General features: G+C 31.5%; 1 protein-coding gene across 13 annotated transcripts in view; it reads right to left on the reverse strand.

Moving 5' to 3' along the window:
• Window positions 1-22,636, reverse strand: part of LOC134716275 (nucleolysin TIAR-like) — a 91,842-nt gene that overhangs the window by 24,370 nt on the left and 44,836 nt on the right. For 10 of the 13 annotated variants that reach the window (XR_010106858.1, XR_010106857.1, XM_063579165.1 and 7 more), the window contains 2 exons: window positions 13,843-13,900; window positions 11,410-11,497 (listed from right to left, as the gene is read on the reverse strand). Coding sequence is in view for 11 of the 13 variants with exons in the window: in XM_063579165.1 (XP_063435235.1) it covers window positions 11,410-11,497; window positions 13,843-13,900 (146 nt within the window). In the remaining 2 variants the exon portion in view is untranslated. Of the gene's footprint in view, window positions 1-11,409; window positions 11,498-13,842; window positions 13,901-14,426; window positions 14,538-16,621; window positions 16,875-18,593; window positions 18,648-22,636 lie in introns of those variants that run through there. The other 3 variants (XM_063579170.1, XM_063579167.1, XM_063579166.1) reach the window with 3 other exon arrangements.

Consider the following 22,636-nt stretch of genomic DNA (forward strand, 5'->3'; position numbering starts at 1 on the left):
TGTGTTTAATTGAATGTTTGATGTGTAATTCATGGATTAGCACTTTATAGACTCAGATCAAAGTCTAGGCACTCTGTAAACTCAGATCAAAGACTAGTATTACACATTTACATTTTTCATTCTCAATCATTTGAAAATATGATCAACAAAAATGTTTCAGTTTAAAAGAAAAATTAAGCTGATACTTTTGGAGGTCATGCAACAGCATTTAGTGAGAAATTGTATTAGCCTTAGAAAAAAGCCTTTTAAAGGCCATGAAATAACATCAGAAAAGGTCCCAGAGGCAGAAAACGATAAGTTCTCTTCATTATTTTGAAGTCCCTGCTTGAGGAATTGACTTTTCTTGAAAGAGCTGACCCTTGTTTAGCTTGGATGTCTTCTTTTGTGTAGAACTGTTCAGGATATAAAAAAAAGAAGTTCTGACCCTCAATTGCAAATCAATTAAACAAAGTTCTTCTTGTATATAATCAGAAATGATTACAATTTCACATTGATTGATGAAAAATATCTACCTTTTTCTCTATAATCAAGTGAAAGTTCAAAACATTTTATTCTAATACTACACAATTATTTATAGGAGAAATGTGTTCTGTTGCAGATCTGTGCATTTCATCAATTAATCAGAAGGTGAACGACAACTGCAATTTATATTTCTTTGTTTAATTTACAATTGCATATAAAATTTATTTTGATCTTTGTTTAATTTATATTGCCTATAGGTCTTTCATCATGCAAAAACTTCCATTTCAAATCCATAAAATGTCAATAGAGCACAACTGTTCAAATGTCACTTGCATTTATATTGCATTTCAAATTCCATCATCAAACAACTATTGTCTACACAATCACCTATTAAAACACACAATTAGGTATGCAGATCTTTATTTTCTTCACTTTATTTTCAAGTTCTCTTTGACCATGCAGGAAGCTATAACAGATTCTGATTAGATTGCACTAAATAAAATGGTCCTTTTCTTTATTAAACCAATCCTTTATAAGATTGTTTCTTTCATCCAGAATGGGAGTACTGCACGATGGTCTTTTGTGCAAAGGTCTTACTATATGGAATACTGCCCAATGGTCTTAATGACCATATACATTTATCTTTTTATAATTGGCTATAGATGATAATTTCTAAGCCCTTGATTTAACATTTCTGTTTCTGACTTCACACTATTTGTATTAAAATCTATACACATATATATGATAGCTTAAGGACCCTTTTCACCAGGGGTTCCTTTTGTCAACAAGATGTTTTTGTAATTCTTTGTGACAACTGATGTTAAATAATTATTGATTCAATTTCAACTTTTATCATTTTCAAGGAGGGATTCCTTTTCATAATTTAATTGAACTTTAAATAATTCACACCTCAAAAATACCCACTCTAGCAGAATTAATTATATACATTTTAAATGTTTATATTTGGTTGGAAAATACAAAAGCTCAGACACGATTTTTCAATCGAACCATCATCTAAATATATATATTAAATTTACCATTACAATGATTGATAATTCAATAGAAATGAATGAACACTTTTCAATTTCAATAATGCAAACATAAAACAAGTTTGAATCACATGTTTTATCCCGTTTCTACAAGCACTGATTGAATACTTCTGACAAAGATTTAAAACATTCATTTTTGATCAGTGAGCCGTATTGAGTTTACTTAATACATGATGCTTTTGATTGTTACGACAGGCCGTCCTATCAAAAAACTTCCTCACAAACAAACAAATATGTCTCCTGCTGTCAAGCACCAGTCTTGTAGATTTAATTTAATTGCACAAAAAATGGCCGTCCTGTGAATATTCCATACATTTTGATCCAAATAGGATATGATTTAAGTTCGTAGCTCTGTGAATGTCGTGGCCTTTGTGCTATAATATAGCAAGGAATATAATTTTCTAATCCTAGATGATTCAGACTGGCTTTATTATACAATACTCGCATAAAATAGTTTAGCTCAATACAAGAAATAACTATATAAACCATCTCTGCCAATATTTGACAATGATTTATGCTAAAAAAAATCTTTCTTACCACTCGGATCATTTCTTTACCTTCCAATCTTGGCATAATTAAGCAAGAAAAATCAGATATTAGTAAAAATATATCTGGACACAAGCAGGATTAAAGAGCTTGATCAGTTTGCATACAATAAATCATGGTTCTAAAATAGTGACGGCTATTCTTTAAACAAAATGACTAGGTCTGGGGCTAGTGAACTGAATTATTGTTAATGACAGTAACTAAACTAAATTTCTCAATTACTGAACTAAAAAATAAATGTACTTTCTTTAAGTGGACATTAAAATGTGCTCACAATCGTGAAGTCATATGCTTTTAATTGGTTTATTTTTGCTGCCCTTTTTTTCTCTTTTGAGCATATTTTCTGTGTTTTTAAAGTCATAATATGTTTTCTGCTTCTGTCATTTTTTGCTGTACTTAATTTGTATGAAGACAGAAATAAGGATTAAATCTCATATCTAAAGGAAGTACAAATGATGCTCTAATATTTTTTTTTATCTAGGCCAACCTTTATTCTGACCAATCAAATGCATGGAAACTTATCACCAATAGACAACACATGCAGACAATTAAAGTACACCAAGATATGTCATTGTTAATTACAATATAAATCATATAACTGCTGAAGGAAAGAAGATGGCCGATAGAGATGTGAAAATTTTACATTGTTCCTTATTCAATTATATCATTTTAACTCCTAGATTCATATAAGTATGAATGTACTTGACATAGATTCATTGGCATGATTCACTGACATACATTCAAGCTAGTTACATAAAATTGAGAATGGGAATGGGGAGTGTGTCAAAGACACAACAACCCGACCAAAGAGCAAATAACAGCCAAAGGCCACCAATGGGTCTTCAATTAAACATGTTTGTTTCACAGTGATGGATTATCCAGAATAGATAAAAAAAAAAAAAACACACTTAGATTAATTTAAGCAATGTTTTGATAGCATATATGGTCTAATATCAATTGTATTCCACAGCCCTGTATTAGTCTACATGACAAACTTTGACACAGAATCATTTGGTGGACTATATCAACATTAAATATCGTCAATGAAGACCAGGTGCCCTTTAACCTTTATTATTGAAGTGTTTCAACATGACTTTCACAGAACAGTCAGTTTTCATGGATAACCTTTATTTTTTCAATCGTAACATGATGGGTGCCAGAAGTGTTTGTAATCTGTCTAGAATCTTGCCTCTCTCTCTCTGCGATGCCACGTTGACTATTTCCAGATGACCATATCCTCCGTCTGAGTTGTATCATATCACACTCTTTCTGACATATCAAAACAAGCTCGTCTGATCATCAATTATGTATAACCAAATTTGAATCTAGTGAAAATATTATAACAGGAGTCCCATGGGACACATTTAATAAACAATTTCCTTTCAAGAGTTAATGGCAATGCTTGTGGCAGACATATAAAAAGCAGAAATTTACATACTTCTTTTGAATATTTTATGGGATAAACACAAACATGCGATTTTTGCTTGATTGGTCGGATATAATCAGTCTTTAGGGACCTAATGTTGATGAACGATAGATCTATACTGAATTATATAAAATATATGCTGATAACTATTTATTAAATCTAAATGTTGTCAGACACCTACAGAAAACAATTGTCTAGAATTTATCACAACTCAGGGAAAAAAACACAATGTAGATATTCCTCTGTAGTTTACAATATCAAAGACACAAAAGAATAATTGAATATGTATGATTTTCCAACAGGCCAAATACATGGTTTTTACAACAGCACTGTGTATTAATGCAAAAATGACAGTCAAATTGATTGTGACCACTTCTAATTATCATAGATGAAAGATCTCATGTGCAAAAAGTACTTTTTACTTTTTAAGATGTTTCTGAACCTTGGCTTATGAGCAGATAGAATTCCCAATAAATTCAGTGGCTTTATGAGTCAATTTCCAAAACAAAACTATTTCCCCACATAAAGAACAGATCACATTATTGCTGTACACAATTGTTTAGGATATAAAACACAATTGAAGTCAAAGCCCAATTCTTAAACAATACCATAAAGGTTAAACTAACAACCAAAATGTACATAGAAGTACAACAGGGTTCAAAACCACACACAACTTTTCAAACAAGAACAATAGAGTTCAAAACCACAACACAACTTTACAAAATAGTACAATAGATGTCAAAATAATAACACAAGTGTACACAAAAGAACAGAAGTCAGTATTTAGCACAAGTGTACACAAAGGTACAACAGAAGTAAACAGCTAGCACAATTGCACAAAAAAGAACAACAGAAGTCAGGATTAAGCACAAGTGTACACAAAAGAACAACAGAAGTCAGGATTAAGCACAAGTGTACACAAAAGAACAGAAGTCAGGATCTAGCACAAGTGCACACAAAGGTACAACAGAAGTAAACAGCTAGCACAATTGCACAAAAAAGAACAACAGAAGTCAGGATTAAGCACAAGTGTACACAAAAGAACAACAGAAGTCAAGATCTAGTGCAAGTGTACACAAAAGAACAACAGAAGTCAAGATCTAGCACAAATTTACACAAACGAACAACAGAAGTCTAGATCTACCACAAATTTACACAAAAGAACAACAGAAGTCTAGATCTAGCACAAGTGTACACAAAAGAACAACAGAAGTCAAGATCTAGCACAAGTGTACACAAAGGAACAGAAGTCAAGATCTAGCCAAGTGTACACAAAAGAACAGAAGTCTAGATCTAGCACAAGTGTACACAAAAGAACAACAGAAGTCTAGATCTAGCACAAGTGTACACAAAAGAACAACAGAAGTCTAGATCTATCACAAGTGTACACAAAGGAACAGAAGTCAAGATCTAGCCAAGTGTACACAAAGGAACAGAAGTCTAGATCTAGCACAAGTGTACCGAAAAGAACAACAGAAGTCTAGATCTAGCACAAGTGTACACAAAAGAACAACAGAAGTCTAGATCTAGCACAAGTGTACACAAAAGAACAACAGAAGTCTAGATCCAGCACAAGTGTACACAAAGGAACAGAAGTCAAGATCTAGCCAAGTGTACACAAAAGAACAGAAGTCTAGATCTAGCCAAGTGTACACAAAAGAACAACAGAAGTCTAGATCTAGCACAAGTGTACACAAAAGAACAACATAAGTCTAGATCTAGCACAAGTGTACACAAAGGAACAGAAGTCAAGATCTAGCCAAGTGTACACAAAAGAACAGAAGTCTAGATCTAGCCAAGTGTACACAAAAGAACAACAGAAGTCTAGATCTAGCACAAGTGTACACAAAGGAACAGAAGTCAAGATCTAGCCAAGTGTACACAAAGGAACAGAAGTCTAGATCTAGCACAAGTGTACACAAAAGAACAACAGAAGTCTAGATCTAGCACAAGTGTACACAAAAGAACAACAGAAGTCTAGATCTAGCACAAGTGTACACAAAAGAACAACAGAAGTCTAGATCTAGCACAAGTGTACACAAAGGAACAGAAGTCAAGATCTAGCCAAGTGTACACAAAAGAACAACAGAAGTCTAGATCTAGCACAAGTGTACACAAAGGAACAGAAGTCTAGATCTAGCCAAGTGTACACAAAGGAACAGAAGTCTAGATCTAGCACAAGTGTACACAAAGGAACAAAAGTCTAGATCTAGCACAAGTGTACACAAAGGAACAGAAGTCAAGATCTAGTGCAAGTGTACACAAAAGAACAGAAGTCAAGATCTAGCCAAGTTTACACAAAAGAACAGAAGTCTAGATCTAGCACAAGTGTACACAAAGGTACAACAGAAGTAAACAGCTGGCACAAGTGTACACAAAAGAACAGAAGTCAAGATCTAGCACAAGTGTACACAAAAGAACAACAGAAGTTAAGATCTAGCACAAGTATACACAAAAGAACAACAGAAGTCTAGATCTAGCACAAGTGTACACAAAGGAACAGAAGTCAAGATCTAAAAGACAACTGTACATAAAAGTTCAATAAAAAGTAATGATCATAATATAATACTTAGTACCAACAACCTTAATGTGTATGCTGTACTTTAGGATAGGGTTTCTTATTGCTATGTAAATTAAAAGTATGTAATAATAGTATTCAAAATATAAAAAAAATATAAGTTTCAAGAATAGACAGGGTCTCTAAAAGCAACCAAAGACAATATGCCAGACACAAAGACCATTATTGGTTTATATCTTATATAGGAAGTACTAAAGAGTACAATGCTCTACAATGTTACCTGATTGTAGTGATCAACTCAGTTCTACCACAAGATATGTTCATGTCCTGGCATATCATGGACAAGTATTCAATAGACAAATCTTTTGATAACGGGAAATAATCTACATTAGCCTCATATTTATCACACAGGCTTTTTGATATGACAGGAAATTTTATGTGTTTGTTTTGTTCATTTGAAGTCATTACCTTCAATAAACTTCTATTAATGGATGCATTCAGGTAGATTTTTGTAGCCAGGTTTAAAAGAGAAGATTTATTCACCAGTATATATGTGGAATAATAAAATAATGACATTTATTTTCAAATCTTTGTAGTCAATGGTGTATGAACCTTGTGTTCAATAGCCTTAAGCTCAAGGATTCCGTGGTTAACAACATCGTGTGAATATTTCCGTATAAATTAAACTATTGGAACTATGGCGATCAATTTATCCTTTGAAGTCATGGCTAAGAATTTACAGTTACTTCTAAGCTTGTAAAATACAAGGATTAAATATTCAAAATAAATAAATCTTAAAAAATTACTGTCCCTTTTAATTGTAAATGATGTCAATAGTTTTATAGGAGTATTCAAAGAATTATTTTAAACAAATATTTCCCATCTATTAAAAGGTCTAAAAACTTCTGAGAATGTAATTCTTTACAGTGAATCAAAATATTTCATTTGTTTCATGCAAAGTGATGAAAGGATCAAGAAAAAACGGAGTTTTTTTTAAAAAGGTGACTAAACGAATGACGCTGAGAAATTCCCTCAACAGGATTTATAACATGTAATGTATTTTAGGGCATAAAATGATTTTTTTTTTATCTTTTTATCTTAAATGTGGAAAAATTGCTTAAAATAGTGCTGATTGAGTTTATTACTTCACAATGGTATCACGATAAAACAGTTCAAAAGACATTAAAAGGTTCAGAGTAAAAAATCTAGCAAAATCTCCTGGGATTAAATGTTTTATTCAACATTCGACAAAGAATAATGGAAAAGAAGAGAGATTTACTTTTTCATTAAATAATGGCTACTTTTACGATTACTACAAAACCTTTTATAGCGTAATGTGAAGAATGAACTAGTTAAGTCGTCAAGTCTCCGTAGATTAGGAATTTCTTTTGGACAATAATGTCCAGTACTGCTTCAGAGATTCCTTAACTCCCTTCAGGCCGTACCATTTCCATAAGAATTTGTGACAAGAAAACATTTTTGTATCTGACACAAGTATTCCATGTACATTAACCAAGACGATGGTTTGAATGACACTAACTTATTATCGTATCATTTCCATTCTAGACATGTCTTTATCGATCTCATTCACGATAAAACGCAAACGAATCTGGCTCTGATCGCCTTTTCTAATGAACACAAATAGATAACAAATTGAAATATAATGGAATCAGGCAATATTAAGAAATGGAGAAAATAATACAAAACTGATATTACGCTATAACGACAATCAAATCCGTCAACAAGATTGTAATTATTTAATACAAGATTTAGTTGATTATAAATTTATTTTTCATCATGTATCTTAGCATGCTAGATCATCTTAAACTTTATAATACCTTAACTGTTGAACACAAAAATTTCAATTTGTTTCAAATTCATTCTTCAACTATAATAATACAATTTTTAAAATTCATGCATCATTATTATAAATGCAGGGTTTTATCCTAACTAACAATTCCCTATAAATTAGAAATAAATGCCTTATGATATGATTAATTTCTCAAACTAATCACATACAAGGAAATTGCCAGTTTTATCAATCAGATTCGTTTATGCTCAATAGTAAGAGAAAACCCAGAGCCCAAATGACGTAATTCAACAAATGGAATGGCATCATTAGTTTATAACAAGTTTGGCTCAAATTAAGCAAAAATAACTATGATAGGGTTCTCAAATTTAAGGGTTGTCTTATAGCAATCAAATGTACAAGGTTAAACAAATTCCTAAACTAAAGCAAAAGTAAAGTTTATCAGATGGCGTTGAAAAAATGGGGGTTGTCAGTTTGTAAGGAACACATGTATCAACTGTGGACCATTGCATTAACTTTTAGATTCACAGGACTTGTTGCTTCAGAGCAAAAGTTCTTCATCTTTAAAAGCTACATTGTTAGGTAGGAAGATACATAACTTGAAATGCACCATGATTATTCAAGTCATCTTTGGTACATAATGTATCATTTGAAATGCACCATGATTATTCAAGTCATCTTTGGTACATAATGTATCACTTGAAATGCACCATGATTATTCAAGTCTTCTTTGGTACATGATGTATCACTTGAAATGCACCATGATTATTCAAGTCATCTTTGGTACATGATATATCACTTGAAATGCACCATGATTATTCAAGTCATCTTTGGTACATGATGTATCACTTGAAATGCACCATGATTATTCAAGTCATCTTTGGTACATGATGTATCACTTGAAATGCACCATGATTATTCAAGTCATCTTTGGTACATGATGTATCACTTGAAATGCACCATGATTATTCAAGTCATCTTTGGTACATAACGTATCTTTAAGGAATAACAACTGTGTGAATTTAAAGAGTATATCTTGTTCGAATTATTCTACGTTAAATTTCTATCAGGGCGGTGATTTTATTTTTTTTGGTTTAAAACTTTCATTTATATGTTTCAACCTTCAGCGAGAAGAGTTTGTGTGACTCCACAGATTACTTTAAAATTCAATGGTAAATAAGAGAAAGAAAAACGGCATTTATTTTAAACAGGCCCATTGATATTCCCAGCCTTTCCAGACTGGATTATTTCATCACTGAAAGCACTTAATTATTGTGTAACAGACTTTTTATATACTTTTTACAGGGATTATCCAAGCCTTGGATTAGAGGTTATTTTATCTAGGAAAACATTCCAATTATTGCTGCAGACTTTTTATATACTTTTTACAGGGATTATCCAAGCCTTGGATTAGAGGTTATTTTATCTAGGAAAACATTCCAATTATTGCTGCAGACTTTTTATATACTTTTTACAGGGATTATCCAAGCCTTGGATTAGAGGTTATTCTATCTAGGAAAACATTCCAATTATTGCTGCAGACTTTTTATATACTTTTTACAGGGATTATCCAAGCCTTGGATTAGAGGTTATTTTATCTAGGAAAACATTCCAATTATTGCTGCAGACTTTTTATATACTTTTTACAGGGATTATCCAAGCCTTGGATTAGAGGTTATTTTATCTAGGAAAACATTCCAACTATTGCTGCAGACTTTTTATATACTTTTTACAGGGATTATCCAAGCCTTGGATTAGAGGTTATTTTATCTAGGAAAACATTCCAACTATTGCTGCAGACTTTTTATATACTTTTTACAGGGATTATCCAAGCCTTTGATTAGAGGTTATTTTATCTAGGAAAACATTCCAACTATTGCTGCAGACTTTTTATATACTTTTTACAGGGATTATCCAAGCCTTTGATTAGAGGTTATTTTATCTAGGAAAACATTCCAACTATTGCTGCAGACTTTTTATATACTTTTTACAGGGATTATCCAAGCCTTTGATTAGAGGTTATTTTATCTAGGAAAACATTCCAACTATTGCTGCAGACTTTTTATATACTTTTTACAGGGATTATCCAAGCCTTTGATTAGAGGTTATTTTATCTAGGAAAACATTCCAACTATTGCTGCAGACTTTTTATATACTTTTTACAGGGATTATCCAAGCCTTTGATTAGAGGTTATTTTATCTAGGAAAACATTCCAACTATTGCTGCAGACTTTTTATATACTTTTTACAGGGATTATCCAAGCCTTTGATTAGAGGTTATTTTATCTAGGAAAACATTTTCTTTGTTCTTGAAATGAGTTCCTATGGAATGTTGTGACTTGCCTTATAACTAAGAGACATAAAATCTTGGATTATACCTCAATGTTATGTCTGTCTGTATGACCTAAGTCCGGTCGGACACAATCTTGTCTAATCAAATTACAACTTCTTTGATTAAAATACCAATGGCAAACTCTAGCAATTTCAAGTTTTCTTTTCAGAAATTGTTTCGTTGATGAGTTTTAATAAAGCTAATTAAAGACAAGAATCAATATATAGCTTTTAAACGAGAATCACTTTTTAATAAAGAATATCATTTCCATTGAAAACAATGTAATTTCCACTTCTATAAATCTGATCCGGTTAATGTCAAAACATTTGCAAAATAATCAGTATTGATTGTAAAAAACTAATGTACCATTATAATAGCTTATCGAAACCAAAATATCTATACACGTCAAAATTCTTATCTGAGAACATGCTACTTTATTTAGTATAATATTCAGATTAGTAACACTGGTCTCTGAATCAAATGTTACTATTTATAATGAACTTATTACAAAGTTTGCGGTTTTAAAATACTATTTTTACAAATCTTAATTATTTAAAAAATGTCAATCTAAAAAGATATCAGATCTGTTCAAGGTTAATTTATCCCAATCATCATCTTATATATTTTTTATCTAAAGCCTTACATAAAACTTTGATCAGTACTAAGAGGTCATCACCACCAATGCACTGAGCAGAATATAAAAGACCAATGCACTGAGTAGATTAATAAAAGATTCTGCAACTTCTTAGCTCAATAAAAGAAATACACAGATATTGCCTTCGGTGATGTATCAAAACAACTGACTTCAGTATGAAGAACAAGATATCACTTAATATTTGTCATAACAAGGATTTAATAAGAGTGCACTGAAATGTCTCTTGCCTGCTTTACTTATGATTACTTATGTTGAATGTCTATAAGATGAAGGGTTTACTAAAGAATCACTTAAACTTATCATTATCAATGATTCATGAAAATGAGGTGACAGTCAGATGGAACCAGACAGTATGTCAACACTGTAGATGGCCAAATCTCTGTGATAAAAATTCTCCGAGATCCAGCAAAAAGATTCACATAGTCCAAAGATTCAACCAAATATCTCAAAATCCCAGTCTGAATGGTGAACCTGTATGTCAACAAGAGAGCTGTTAATAAAACTAGCAGTCCTTAAACCTTACAGATCCTCTCCTGTCCAAAGGCATTATGGGTAATTCAACAAACAAACAGAAGGATAAAGAGTGAATGAAGGCTCTATTGTATACTTACGAAATTTCACCAAATGGTTGAAATGCTTCTTTTAACTGTTGCTGTTCCATATCCATACTCAAGTCACCAACAAATATATGGTAATGCTCTGAAAATAAACAATCATTGTTTTTTTTAACATGTATTCGTTTTTTTACATAAATAAGGCCGTTAGTTTTCTCATTTGGATTGTTTTACATTGTCTTATTAGGGCCTTTTATAACTGACTATGCGTTATGGGCTTTGGTCATTGTTGAAGGCCATACAGTTACCTATAGTTGTTAATGACTGTAATTTTGGTCTATTGTGGATAGTTGTCTCATTGGCAATCATACCACATCTTCTTTTTTATATTATAATGGCATTTCTACTAACATATAAATGTTTAAGCTTTTTGTCATTTCTATTGTCCTTTTTATGTATTTTATTAATGTTTTTATATATTTTTAATATTGATATTTGTCTGAATTTTTAATAGATATTTTTAATGGCAATTTAAAAACTAATGTGATCTTTCTGCTTTAATGTCCCATGTGTTCATTCCTAATGGAAAACAACATGGAAGACATAAAATGGATCAAAGATCCACATGGAAATAGAAAATAATATATAATAAACCATTTAAATGGTATACTATACAACTTTTATACTTATAGTCAAAGAAGTACAATTCAATACAAGGCTATGAGTATGGATTCCTACAATTTCTCCCTCTTTAAAGTTACTACGTCTATTTTTTTGTTTTATAACGCAGTAAAAGTTAAGGATTTCGTCTCCTGATTAATCAACAAAAGAAACTTGATCCAGCTTCATAATAAACAAATATATTAAACAAGAGATCACATGACAAAAATATGGTTGACGATTTTTCTTGATGACAGCATGTTCATTAGTGCTTGCGGACAATATAGAATCCTCCATTACCGACTTCCTGTTTATGCAACATGTCAGGAACTTAATAAATACTTGGTTCATATCAGAACAGATGTTACCCCCAAATACATGATCACTATGTAGGTCTACAGCTTAACTTTTAAGGAAGTTCCTTTAATTTTTCATCTCATTAGCATTTTTTTCCTCATTAATTAATCGTAAAGAGCCTAAATAATTAGAATAGAATAGAGAATATAAGAAATTCATGAAAACAAGACCATACAATGTCCTGTATGGACCTCTCTTAATATACACATCTAAATCTCATCTATCCTGATTCATTATGTTTTTAATAACAAGAGATTTTTGTTGATTAACAGAGAATTAAGCTTGATTGAGGAGCATACCATCCAATCAAGTCTGGTCTACAAGCGGACATATAATTACTATCTACAACCATTAGAGCAACAATACAGCTGTCATTCTCAACTCCGGCGCCAAAAATATGGTCAAAATAAGTGCTAATGAAGCTAGACAGTTTGATTCATACTGGTTTTAACTTTCATCATGAAAAATTAGTCTTTGTCTCCCACACTAAAAACTTTAAGCCCTTGTAAGATCAAATGATTCATGTTTCTGTACAGGTTATATTTATTGTTTTCAGGTCTTTGTCATTATTTTTGTATTCTGATTGTCCAAAAGCAGACTTTTTGATAATAAATATTCATTAACAAATACACAGTTAATTAATTAAATTCTATTATTACATTAGTAGCAATAAAATACCATTATTTCCCCATCTAATAAGATTCGGTAATGTCACATGTGAAATAAATCATGTGATTTCAATGCTTTGACCTCAATAGATGGCGTAAATGAGTAGCATCTTTACAAAGAGAGAACACAAGAGATTTGTTGTTTGCTCCAACTAAGGGTTTTTGATTTCTAGTCTGCTTCCAAAGTTGTTTTGCCACACATATTATAACTTGAATCCAAGGAGTGAGAAATATCACACCACAGCCAATACTTATTCACAAAAATATATTCAAATACAAAACTGTTTCATTTGATGACGCTTTTAAAAACAAAATTACCATCTTTTTAAAATCCATCGGTTGTTGTATAAGAATCGACAATGTTGGTCTGACAGATTGATGTGTTGATGTTGAGTTTCCAGTTTAAAAAAATGCTTGCTACTTAGAGTTTAATAACAGTGACTACCCACCAATATAGTTTTACCATTGTGATGGCCTCAGTTTTTGTGGTATCAATCTACTTACTACTGGTGTCTCGTTTTGGTGCACTACTGGGTGATTTACCTACTACTTGTGTCTTGTTATGCTGCACTACTGGGTGATTTACTTACTACTTGTGTCTTGTTTTGGTGCACTACTGGGTGATTTATTTACTACTTGTGTCTTGTTTTGGTGCACTACTGGGTGATTTACTTACTACTTGTGTCTTGTTTTGGTGCACTACTGGGTGATTTACTTACTACTTGTGTCTTGTTTTGGTGCACTACTGGGTGATTTACTTACTACTTGTGTCTTGTTTTGGTGCACTACTGGGTGATTTACTTACTACTTGTGTCTTGTTTTGGTGCACTACTGGGTGATGTGGCCCAATTTACTTTCATTTCCTGAAGAAGAAGAAAACAAATATGAGTTAAACACAAAGGCAAATACACTAGAGATTTAAAAACTCAATTTTAACGAGATTAACCTCAGTTGAAGGCTACCATCATGAGGAGTAATGGACCTAGTAAATCTGACCAGTCACATATAGATTTATTAGGTCTATTACTCCTATGGTGTATTTTATACCCTGTCATGATTCTGACCAATTTCTTTACTTTGTCTTTTCACTTTTGTCAAACTATAAACTAAGGTATTGTACAAATTGTTCATCTGTTATTTCTCTCTCTCTCAAAATTTCTTTTTTACTCCTAATAAAACTAAAGTTATCCTATGAATGTCATTGAATTAGCTTCAACAAATTGAAACCCACACAATGATGGAAAATATGAAATCCTGAAAAAAAGTTTCTAAATTAAGTTTTTGACAGTTAATTCACAGAATTATCATTCTGCACCATTTACAACAACATGTAAAATTTCAAGCCAGTGTTAAATGTCATCTGGACTGGAATTAACAAATGGACTATACCTTTGGTAGGATTATATACATCATGGTACTGTTATACTGCTGAGCAAGTAGATTGGACCCTGCCTGTTGGTCCATGGCCATTTCAAAATAATGGACAAAAATGCAGTCAACCAGGCATAAAAACTGGTCATGCCTGATTAATGATTAAGCCGTTCATTACTATGCATGTTTCTATAAGGTAACATATGTTATGTGGAGGACCATATGGTTCAGTAACAGCTTATTATAAAGGTGTAAGTAATCTAAACATCTAATTCAATTTATACATCAACAAAGAATGCAATTGTATTTTTTTAATTATTGATTGGTTGATGGCTACAGAAACATTTAACATATAGATATTAGAGATGTGGCTACCTGCACAACATTGATCAGCCTATACAATGAAAACTTTAATTTGATCAGGATATTCTATGCTTGTTAATTAAATTCTATTATAACCTTATCGTTCAATTAACAAATGAAACATGAGAGAAAGTCAATCAGTCTGCATTATGAAAACTTAATGATTCCATCACTGGATATCATAACTAAACTACAGTGGTTCAAATGATAGGCAATCTGATACACAGCATATCACTATAGGAAACAACAGAGCGTGGCAAGAAACAAGAAACTGCTTCGACTAGCAGCGTAATACAATGGGAGAGTTCTTAAATTCTCCATAAAGTACAAAGAGTCAATTTAATATAGAAACGAAATAGATTGAACAATTTATTTATTTTCAGTGCTAATCATACACTATATTCCAAGCTGAAATGTACTTGATACAATCGGCCAAAAAGTCCAGGAGTGGGACAGGACAAGTATAAACATATCATTCTTATAAGTCATATGCTTTTGTTCATACACAAATACAATGAAAACATATATGTTACCTCAAAATTTCCATTTCACATTTCAAACTTAATAGATGATATTTGAAATAATCTAAATTAATTTCTTGATGCGATATTAAACACTTTAACTCTTCTGTTTCTCTGATTTAAATCAATTTTATTTTCAAATCCAATATAAACCTTTCAATTAAATTTGGAAAACAAGCGGTAATGTAAACATCTCTATACATAATCCATATCATTTACAACAATGTGATATATTTATCTAATTCTGATCAATCTATAACGAATACCGTAACTTTCTCCTTAGAATTCTACAAAACTATTAAGTTATTAGGCTGATGGGTAATTCTAGAAAACAATTTGATTTCATCACATAATTGCTTTAACCTTTTATTACCTCTTGGTAACGCAGTAAATGAGGACATTTTATTCCACAATATTCACCATTATTGTATCCCCATTATTCAATAGAAATGGTCATTTGCTCCAATTTAAACTTCTTATTCTTTTCTATTATTTGATGAAATCTGCAACAGCTTGTAAGACGCATTATGGAGATGGATGGAATGGAATCAACAGAGTTAGTAATTGGACAATTAATGACCATTCTATAGGAGGCAAGAAGTAAACTGAAACCTTGTCAAGAGTTGGATGACCATGACTTAGTTATATGTGTGAAGCTTCCTTATTATTAACATTTTTTTATTTTTTTATTTTTGGTGTTTTTAAGCCACTTTTAAGCACCGCATTTAGGCAATTTTCGTGGCAGCCAGTTATTGTTGGTGGAGGAAGCAGGAGTCCCTGGAGAAAACCACCAACCTTTGATAGGAAACTGACTATCCTAGTCAATTAAGTTGAGCGCACCCGCAAAAGCACCCTGTATGTTGTCTGTGGTTTCCCAAAAATTAAAGCATGAATTTCAAAGTTTTTGTGTTCTTTTATGATGCAACCTTGAAATCACTAAGATTCAAATATTGAATTAGCAGGTACATAATTTCATGTCCTAATAGAAAAATCTGTATAATTTATGTTCAATTCTACCAATCATTGAATTAAGGAGATTGAAGATTGAGAAGGTGTGCTTCATACTATGACTCAAATGCAAGATGATATAAGAGATCCCTATATGTTAGCACAGCTTCTATGTAAAGCATTGCAATGAAAACCAAAGATGCTTAAGCATTTAAATTCAGAGACACATGCAATAATTTCTGCTAGTTATGTTTTAAAAACTGTATGCAGAGCTACATCTCTTTTTTTCATTACAGATAATTCAATAATTCAAATACGATGAGAGCCTATTTTACTTATTATTTTCAGTAATACTGAGAATACTCCTATGTTTAGCATTACCTGATAATGTGCAGGAATTACTGGATACTGCATAAAAGTATCTGCATGGAAAATAATCTGATCGCACTCCAACATAATTACTGACTCACTAACTTAAAAATTCAAATGTTCCAAGCTGTCACTTTAAATTGAAGTGATATTTACACCAGAATACATTTCAAATTACAATTTGCCAGTTAAATACCACTAAATTTCCCCTCTTAATAATTCTGTAACTTGGAATGTCAAGAAAACCAGCTAAAGTCAAGAAAATCCATTTAATATGTAAAATATTTATGTAAAAAAAGTCCTTATAACTAAAAATAGTTCAGAAAAAGAAGGAAGTAATAAAATTGAGGTCACGACAGAAAAACATCAAATCATTAGATTAATTAGGAAGTAACATTTTAAACAATACCCTTAACACCTTCCTAAAAGGAAATTGGCCATTACAAAAAAAACCTCATTACTCGTTGGAACTTTAATGGTGTCAGAAATTCTAGGAATTAAACTGAAAGCATCTTCATTATAGTAGGTTTTTATGTAAAGATTGAGTTTTATAAACAAGTTTTAAGCGGAAGAAAACTTATGAGTAAATTAACTACTGATTGCAACATAAACTTTGTGCATAAAAGAATTAGAAACATTGAGACAGAGGGATAGTCAAGCACTGTGTTTAATCATTTAAAAGTCCTATTTGTTTAAGTCTGCTGTAGTAGACAGCTGAAGCCATATACTTTATCTTTTATAATGAACTTAATTCACGTTATTTATTAGTTAGTAGTTTAAGGTATTCTACCTCAGTTTTACTTCTGACATTTTAACTTTAAAATTATAAACAGAGAGGGTTCATATCTCAAAAAACTAGTCCTAGTCAAAAACCTTGGCAGTAAGTGTATAATGTAAATAGAGAATTGGGTAAAGGTCTGCATCCATTTATAAATTTAAGAATCACAAGTCTTGGCATAAACATGTTTATTTAAATCCAACTGCAAATACATGCATTTAAGCTATTCCCATTTAAAGAATGCATATAAAAGCACCTATACAATTTATGTAAAAAACTGATATGTAACTGTCATATTTATCAGCTTTCACAGGACTTTAAATTATTATTCTGTCCCAATGCTCGATTTAAAAAATCTTCAAAAAGTGCATTTAGTTTATTATACAGGTATTATGTTTAACTTTCTTTACAATTACTTCAATTTTAACATATATAATTCATAATGTGGAAGGTCACTTAATGATAGTGACGCTCATCTTATATAACCCATACATATGCAGATTATTTGTTCAATTACTTGTATAACATTTGTACTAAAAGTTTCGATAACATTAAAAGTCTATACATGTTTGATTCTTATTAATAGTCCTTATAAACTTCTCGTATATCCAAAGAAAAATAGAAGTAATCTGTGAATTCAAACTAGCTTCACATAGACAAGTATCCACCAGATATCAGATGACATGGGTGTAAAGCACTTTGTTGAAGTACACTCAAACAATGAGCAAAACCCAAACCATATTGTAAGCTGTGAAACAATTCAGAAGAGATAACCAATGGCCTAACTTATGATAACAACAATAAACGAGAACATGGAGAATACACAATACTGAAACAAATTTAAGTGCCTTAATTTAAGATCAAACTATTTATCCAGCCTTTTTTGTAATATCTAAGGTATGATTTATCGTGAAATAAAATGTCTGTAACCAAGTAATGAACCAAATAGAACTTTGACTCATTTTTTGTTGTTGTCACCAAATCATGTCCAAGACTCTCTAACAAGCACTTTTTTGTTTTAAAGTTACAAACAAACATTTCTGCCAGAGTTATCAAGAATTTATTTTGTAATCAGGCAAAACTAAATCAGGTCAATTTTCAGGAGCTCTTTCTTTAATCATTGTCATTAAAAAAACAAGACTTTTAACAGCTTCAACAAACTTGTAGAACTGTTTGTTTAATTTTCAATATTGTGTAATCTCTTACCTTAACTGGATTAGTTTGGGTTGCTGTCTCCGTTAACATTCCAAATCAATATAACACAATCAAATAAATAATGCCAATTAATTAGATCATAGATCTCAATTCTGAATCAAGCAAATATTTATCGCAAAACAAATTGAAGCAAAAGACGAGGATCTTATTTGACAAATTGGTGAACACCAAGTTTTAAATATATGATGACAGTATGTAACAGTGATCAGATATCAAGGAATGAGTAATAATTATAAAGAGTAAGAAGATTGTTTGCTCCTGGGTATTGATGAACACATTAGTTTATTGATATGCAAGAATATGGGGTATAATCAATACTAGAATATATAAATACTCTTTATTTATATCACCCAACATGGCATATCTGGACAATTATAATCTACTGACCAGTGTAACTAAATAGTCAACATAGTAGGTCTGGACTATTATCTACTGACCAGTGTAACTTAAAAGATAGTCAACTGTCAGACTGTCTACTAACCACTAGCCAATGTTACTGAAGTTCAGCATTGCATGATTGGGCATAAGTGGTAACTGACCACTAGAGATTGTATCTTAGCTTATCAACATGACTTGTGTGACCACTATGGTAACTGACCACTAGTCTGTGTCTGTTAGCCAACTAACATGACTTATCACTAGCCACTGTCTGTTAGCTTATTCACATTACTTATTTGGCCACTATCTACTGATGGTAACTGACCACTAGCCAGTGCCTCAACAGTTAGCAAGCTAGGAAAAGCATTCAAAAGTTTGTGTGTGGGTTTTTTTTTTTTGGTAAGGGTATGTCTACAGTAGAGAAAGACTTTTGATGTAACAGTAATAAATAAAGGCTATTTTTTTTTTTATTTCAAAGCCAATCTGTGATCCCTTCACTTTGATACTCATAACTATTTAATTTTTTCCCTCAGTTGCTCAGTAAAAAAAATTTGTGACATCTTGGTTTAAAACCATCATAAAGCGGTAAAGCAAGCTAAAATCCCTGTATTTTGGTTGTCTCATTAGAAATCATACCACATCTCCATATTTTTATGTTATTAGAGTAAAATTAGTATCTTGAGGATAAATTATCTATTTCCTCTGTCCCACCTCTCTAGAGGTCTACTTTCCTTTCCACAATGAGATAAATATAATATCATTAGTAACTGATCTCTAACACTGACATTATACAACTATGATGAAGCCTGCGAGAAAAACTTGCAAGACACACACCATGGGACGGTCCAATACAATTAAAATGCCATATAAACATTAAACAATAATACTACATGGAATTCATAACTCCATTCCTATTAAAAGGATCTGTGTTTCCAAGATAATCAAATGCCATCAAAATATTACTCGACAGTATAGAGAATTGAATGATTTTAATTTCCTCTATGAGAATGTGTTGATAGAAAATCCACTTCATCAAGAAATCAACAACAGTCACTATATGTTATAACACATTTTAATTATTGTAGATTCATTTATTTTTGTGGATTGGCGAAAATTGAATATCCATTCAAACTTGATTTAATTTTTATATGAGCAATTCTTTATTGAAAACTGGAATTCTGATTTCACATATACCAAAATAAAATTAATCTACCTGAATAATATTGATAAAGAACGAACAATAATAAATGGGAAAAGGGCTCACAAGGTTTCAGTCAACACATTGAAGGTTGGGTCCATGTATTTGAGGGCACAAAGGCAGCACCATTTATAATTGAATGAAGAGCTGGGCATTTTGAATACCGGTGAGAGAGAAGACATATAATGCATGATACATCCCTTGTTGACAGGAGTACAGAAGAACAGATAGAGAAATTCTGATGTTGAATCATGACATTTCATAATACGTAAACAAGGAATATAAAACATTTGATACTTATTTTAAGGACCGATACTCATCATACGCTTTTTGATTTAATAGGTAGAGTAATTTGAGGCATGCATAATTCATAGAAACACACCAGCTTTCCATCGATACAGTATTTGAACAAGATAAATTACAATTGATATTCTAAACAGGTATAAATCTTTTATGAAGCAATTTACACAAATAAACCATACTTAAACCCAACCATAGCATCACTTTCTCATTATATATAGACTTGGGATTTCAAATAAAATTTATCCCTATTTCCTAAATATCGATCGAAAATAAAAAATCTTGAATGTCAAATCCAACTACTTAAATTTATCAAATTACGAACCATTAAAAGACACTAACATAGACTGAGGATTGATGAAAAAAAATATTGGGGACTGTTATTTCCCCAAGGTACAGCAGTTTCCATGTTTACCTAATCAATACAAAGTATTATAGAAAATTATATACCAAACTTTCAGTCATATTTCAATACCAGCCATGAATAATTCATTAATTCATTTTCAAAAAGCTATTGCAAAAACTTCATATCATGTGATACAACATATTATACAATTAAACCCAAATGAATTGAGCGCATCGTTGAACCTATTTTATTTCATATTACTAGTTTTATAATTTTTCTCTTTTCATGTCTACCAACGTATTTTGTTATAGAATTTCATATATATTCAATTAAAATTTATGAATATTTGATATTGTAATGAGCTAGAAGGTATAATTATAAAAGATGACCAATTATTTATGCAGTCTCTGTAGAGTATAACATTAAGGTTTGTGTCAACAAATTGCATTAATTTTAGATGACTTGAAACAACTTTGTTCTTTTCAAATATCAAAAATAACAAATGCAAATGAAGGAACAAATTGATGTCTCATTTAGATGGGGACTTATCCTGTCTTAAAAACATGAACTGGGAACTGGCTTGTCTTTAAATTTAAAATAAAATGATAAAAGTATGAAATATATTAGAAGGCTGTATTGGTATATGTCAACTATATATCTAAAGGTTTCTCAAGAAAGAATCCAAATGCAAAACTTCAAAAAACTCTATCAAGCAGAAAATGAAGGCCACCTGATGACCAAAATGTTGCTGTCGTGGAGAAACATAGGAATACTGGATACCGATATAATAGTTACCGTAAATAACAATAAATTGTCACCAAGAAAAACTCATCAAACAGTCAAAGCACACAGTAATGTTTTTATAAAATGAGGGATTATTTCCAAGACAACAGAAAGAACTGCTACATAAATAAGTCAAGTTTACAAACTCATAAATAACAAGGGATTATCACTGAGATATTTGGGACAATAGAAAGATATATAATGGTAACTTCATCCAATGACAGTTTCCATCAAGATAAAGAAGACTAAGCCTAAACCATTACTATCCACAATTGCTTATGTTTAGTTCTACATAAAATCTACAGTAGAACAGATGCTGTAAGCATTTCACACACTTATTATCTCCTTAATATGGTCATCTCATAGTAATCATTCAGACAAAACTGGGAAAGTGAACACCAGGAAATTATCTACGATAGAATTACATCTCGTAATCGCTACTCTCCAATAGATTTAATACCTAGACAAAATGTAAAAGTCTTGTAATAACGTCCTTAGGGGAATATGCTTTTGACAGAACTCTACTACTGTATACACTATTTCAAGTGTTTACTGATGCCGAAAGCAAACACAACTTTAATGATAAAATCCATTATGGAATATAATGGTACACATTATCATGGTCTAACAGACGAGCTTGACTTAGCTTACATTTTATCTTAGCACATTCAGTCTCTATATAAACAACAGAGATTTCATTAGGCAATTCTTGTCACGTTTCTACATGTGGTAAATCCTTTTCACACTACTCCGTGTTATACTTGCATGCATGAAGTTACAACTTTTCCGTTTCACGCCAAAACATGATACAAATCGGTATCAATTTTATGTTTACTTACCAAGATTTGAAACCGATATCATTTCTTCACTTTGGAATATAGTGTGGCGCCAGGCCAGTATTTATTGGTGGAAATGGTTAAAAGAAAATTATCAGATCTCTAATATGGATAAGAAGACAGATTATTCTGTCTTTTTTTTTAAACTCCAAAGGGTGGAAGCATATGGTTTTTGGCATCTGACCCTTATCCT

Source organism: Mytilus trossulus, chromosome 4, assembly GCF_036588685.1.
Source record: "Mytilus trossulus isolate FHL-02 chromosome 4, PNRI_Mtr1.1.1.hap1, whole genome shotgun sequence".
Taxonomy (NCBI): Eukaryota; Metazoa; Mollusca; class Bivalvia; order Mytilida; family Mytilidae; genus Mytilus; species Mytilus trossulus.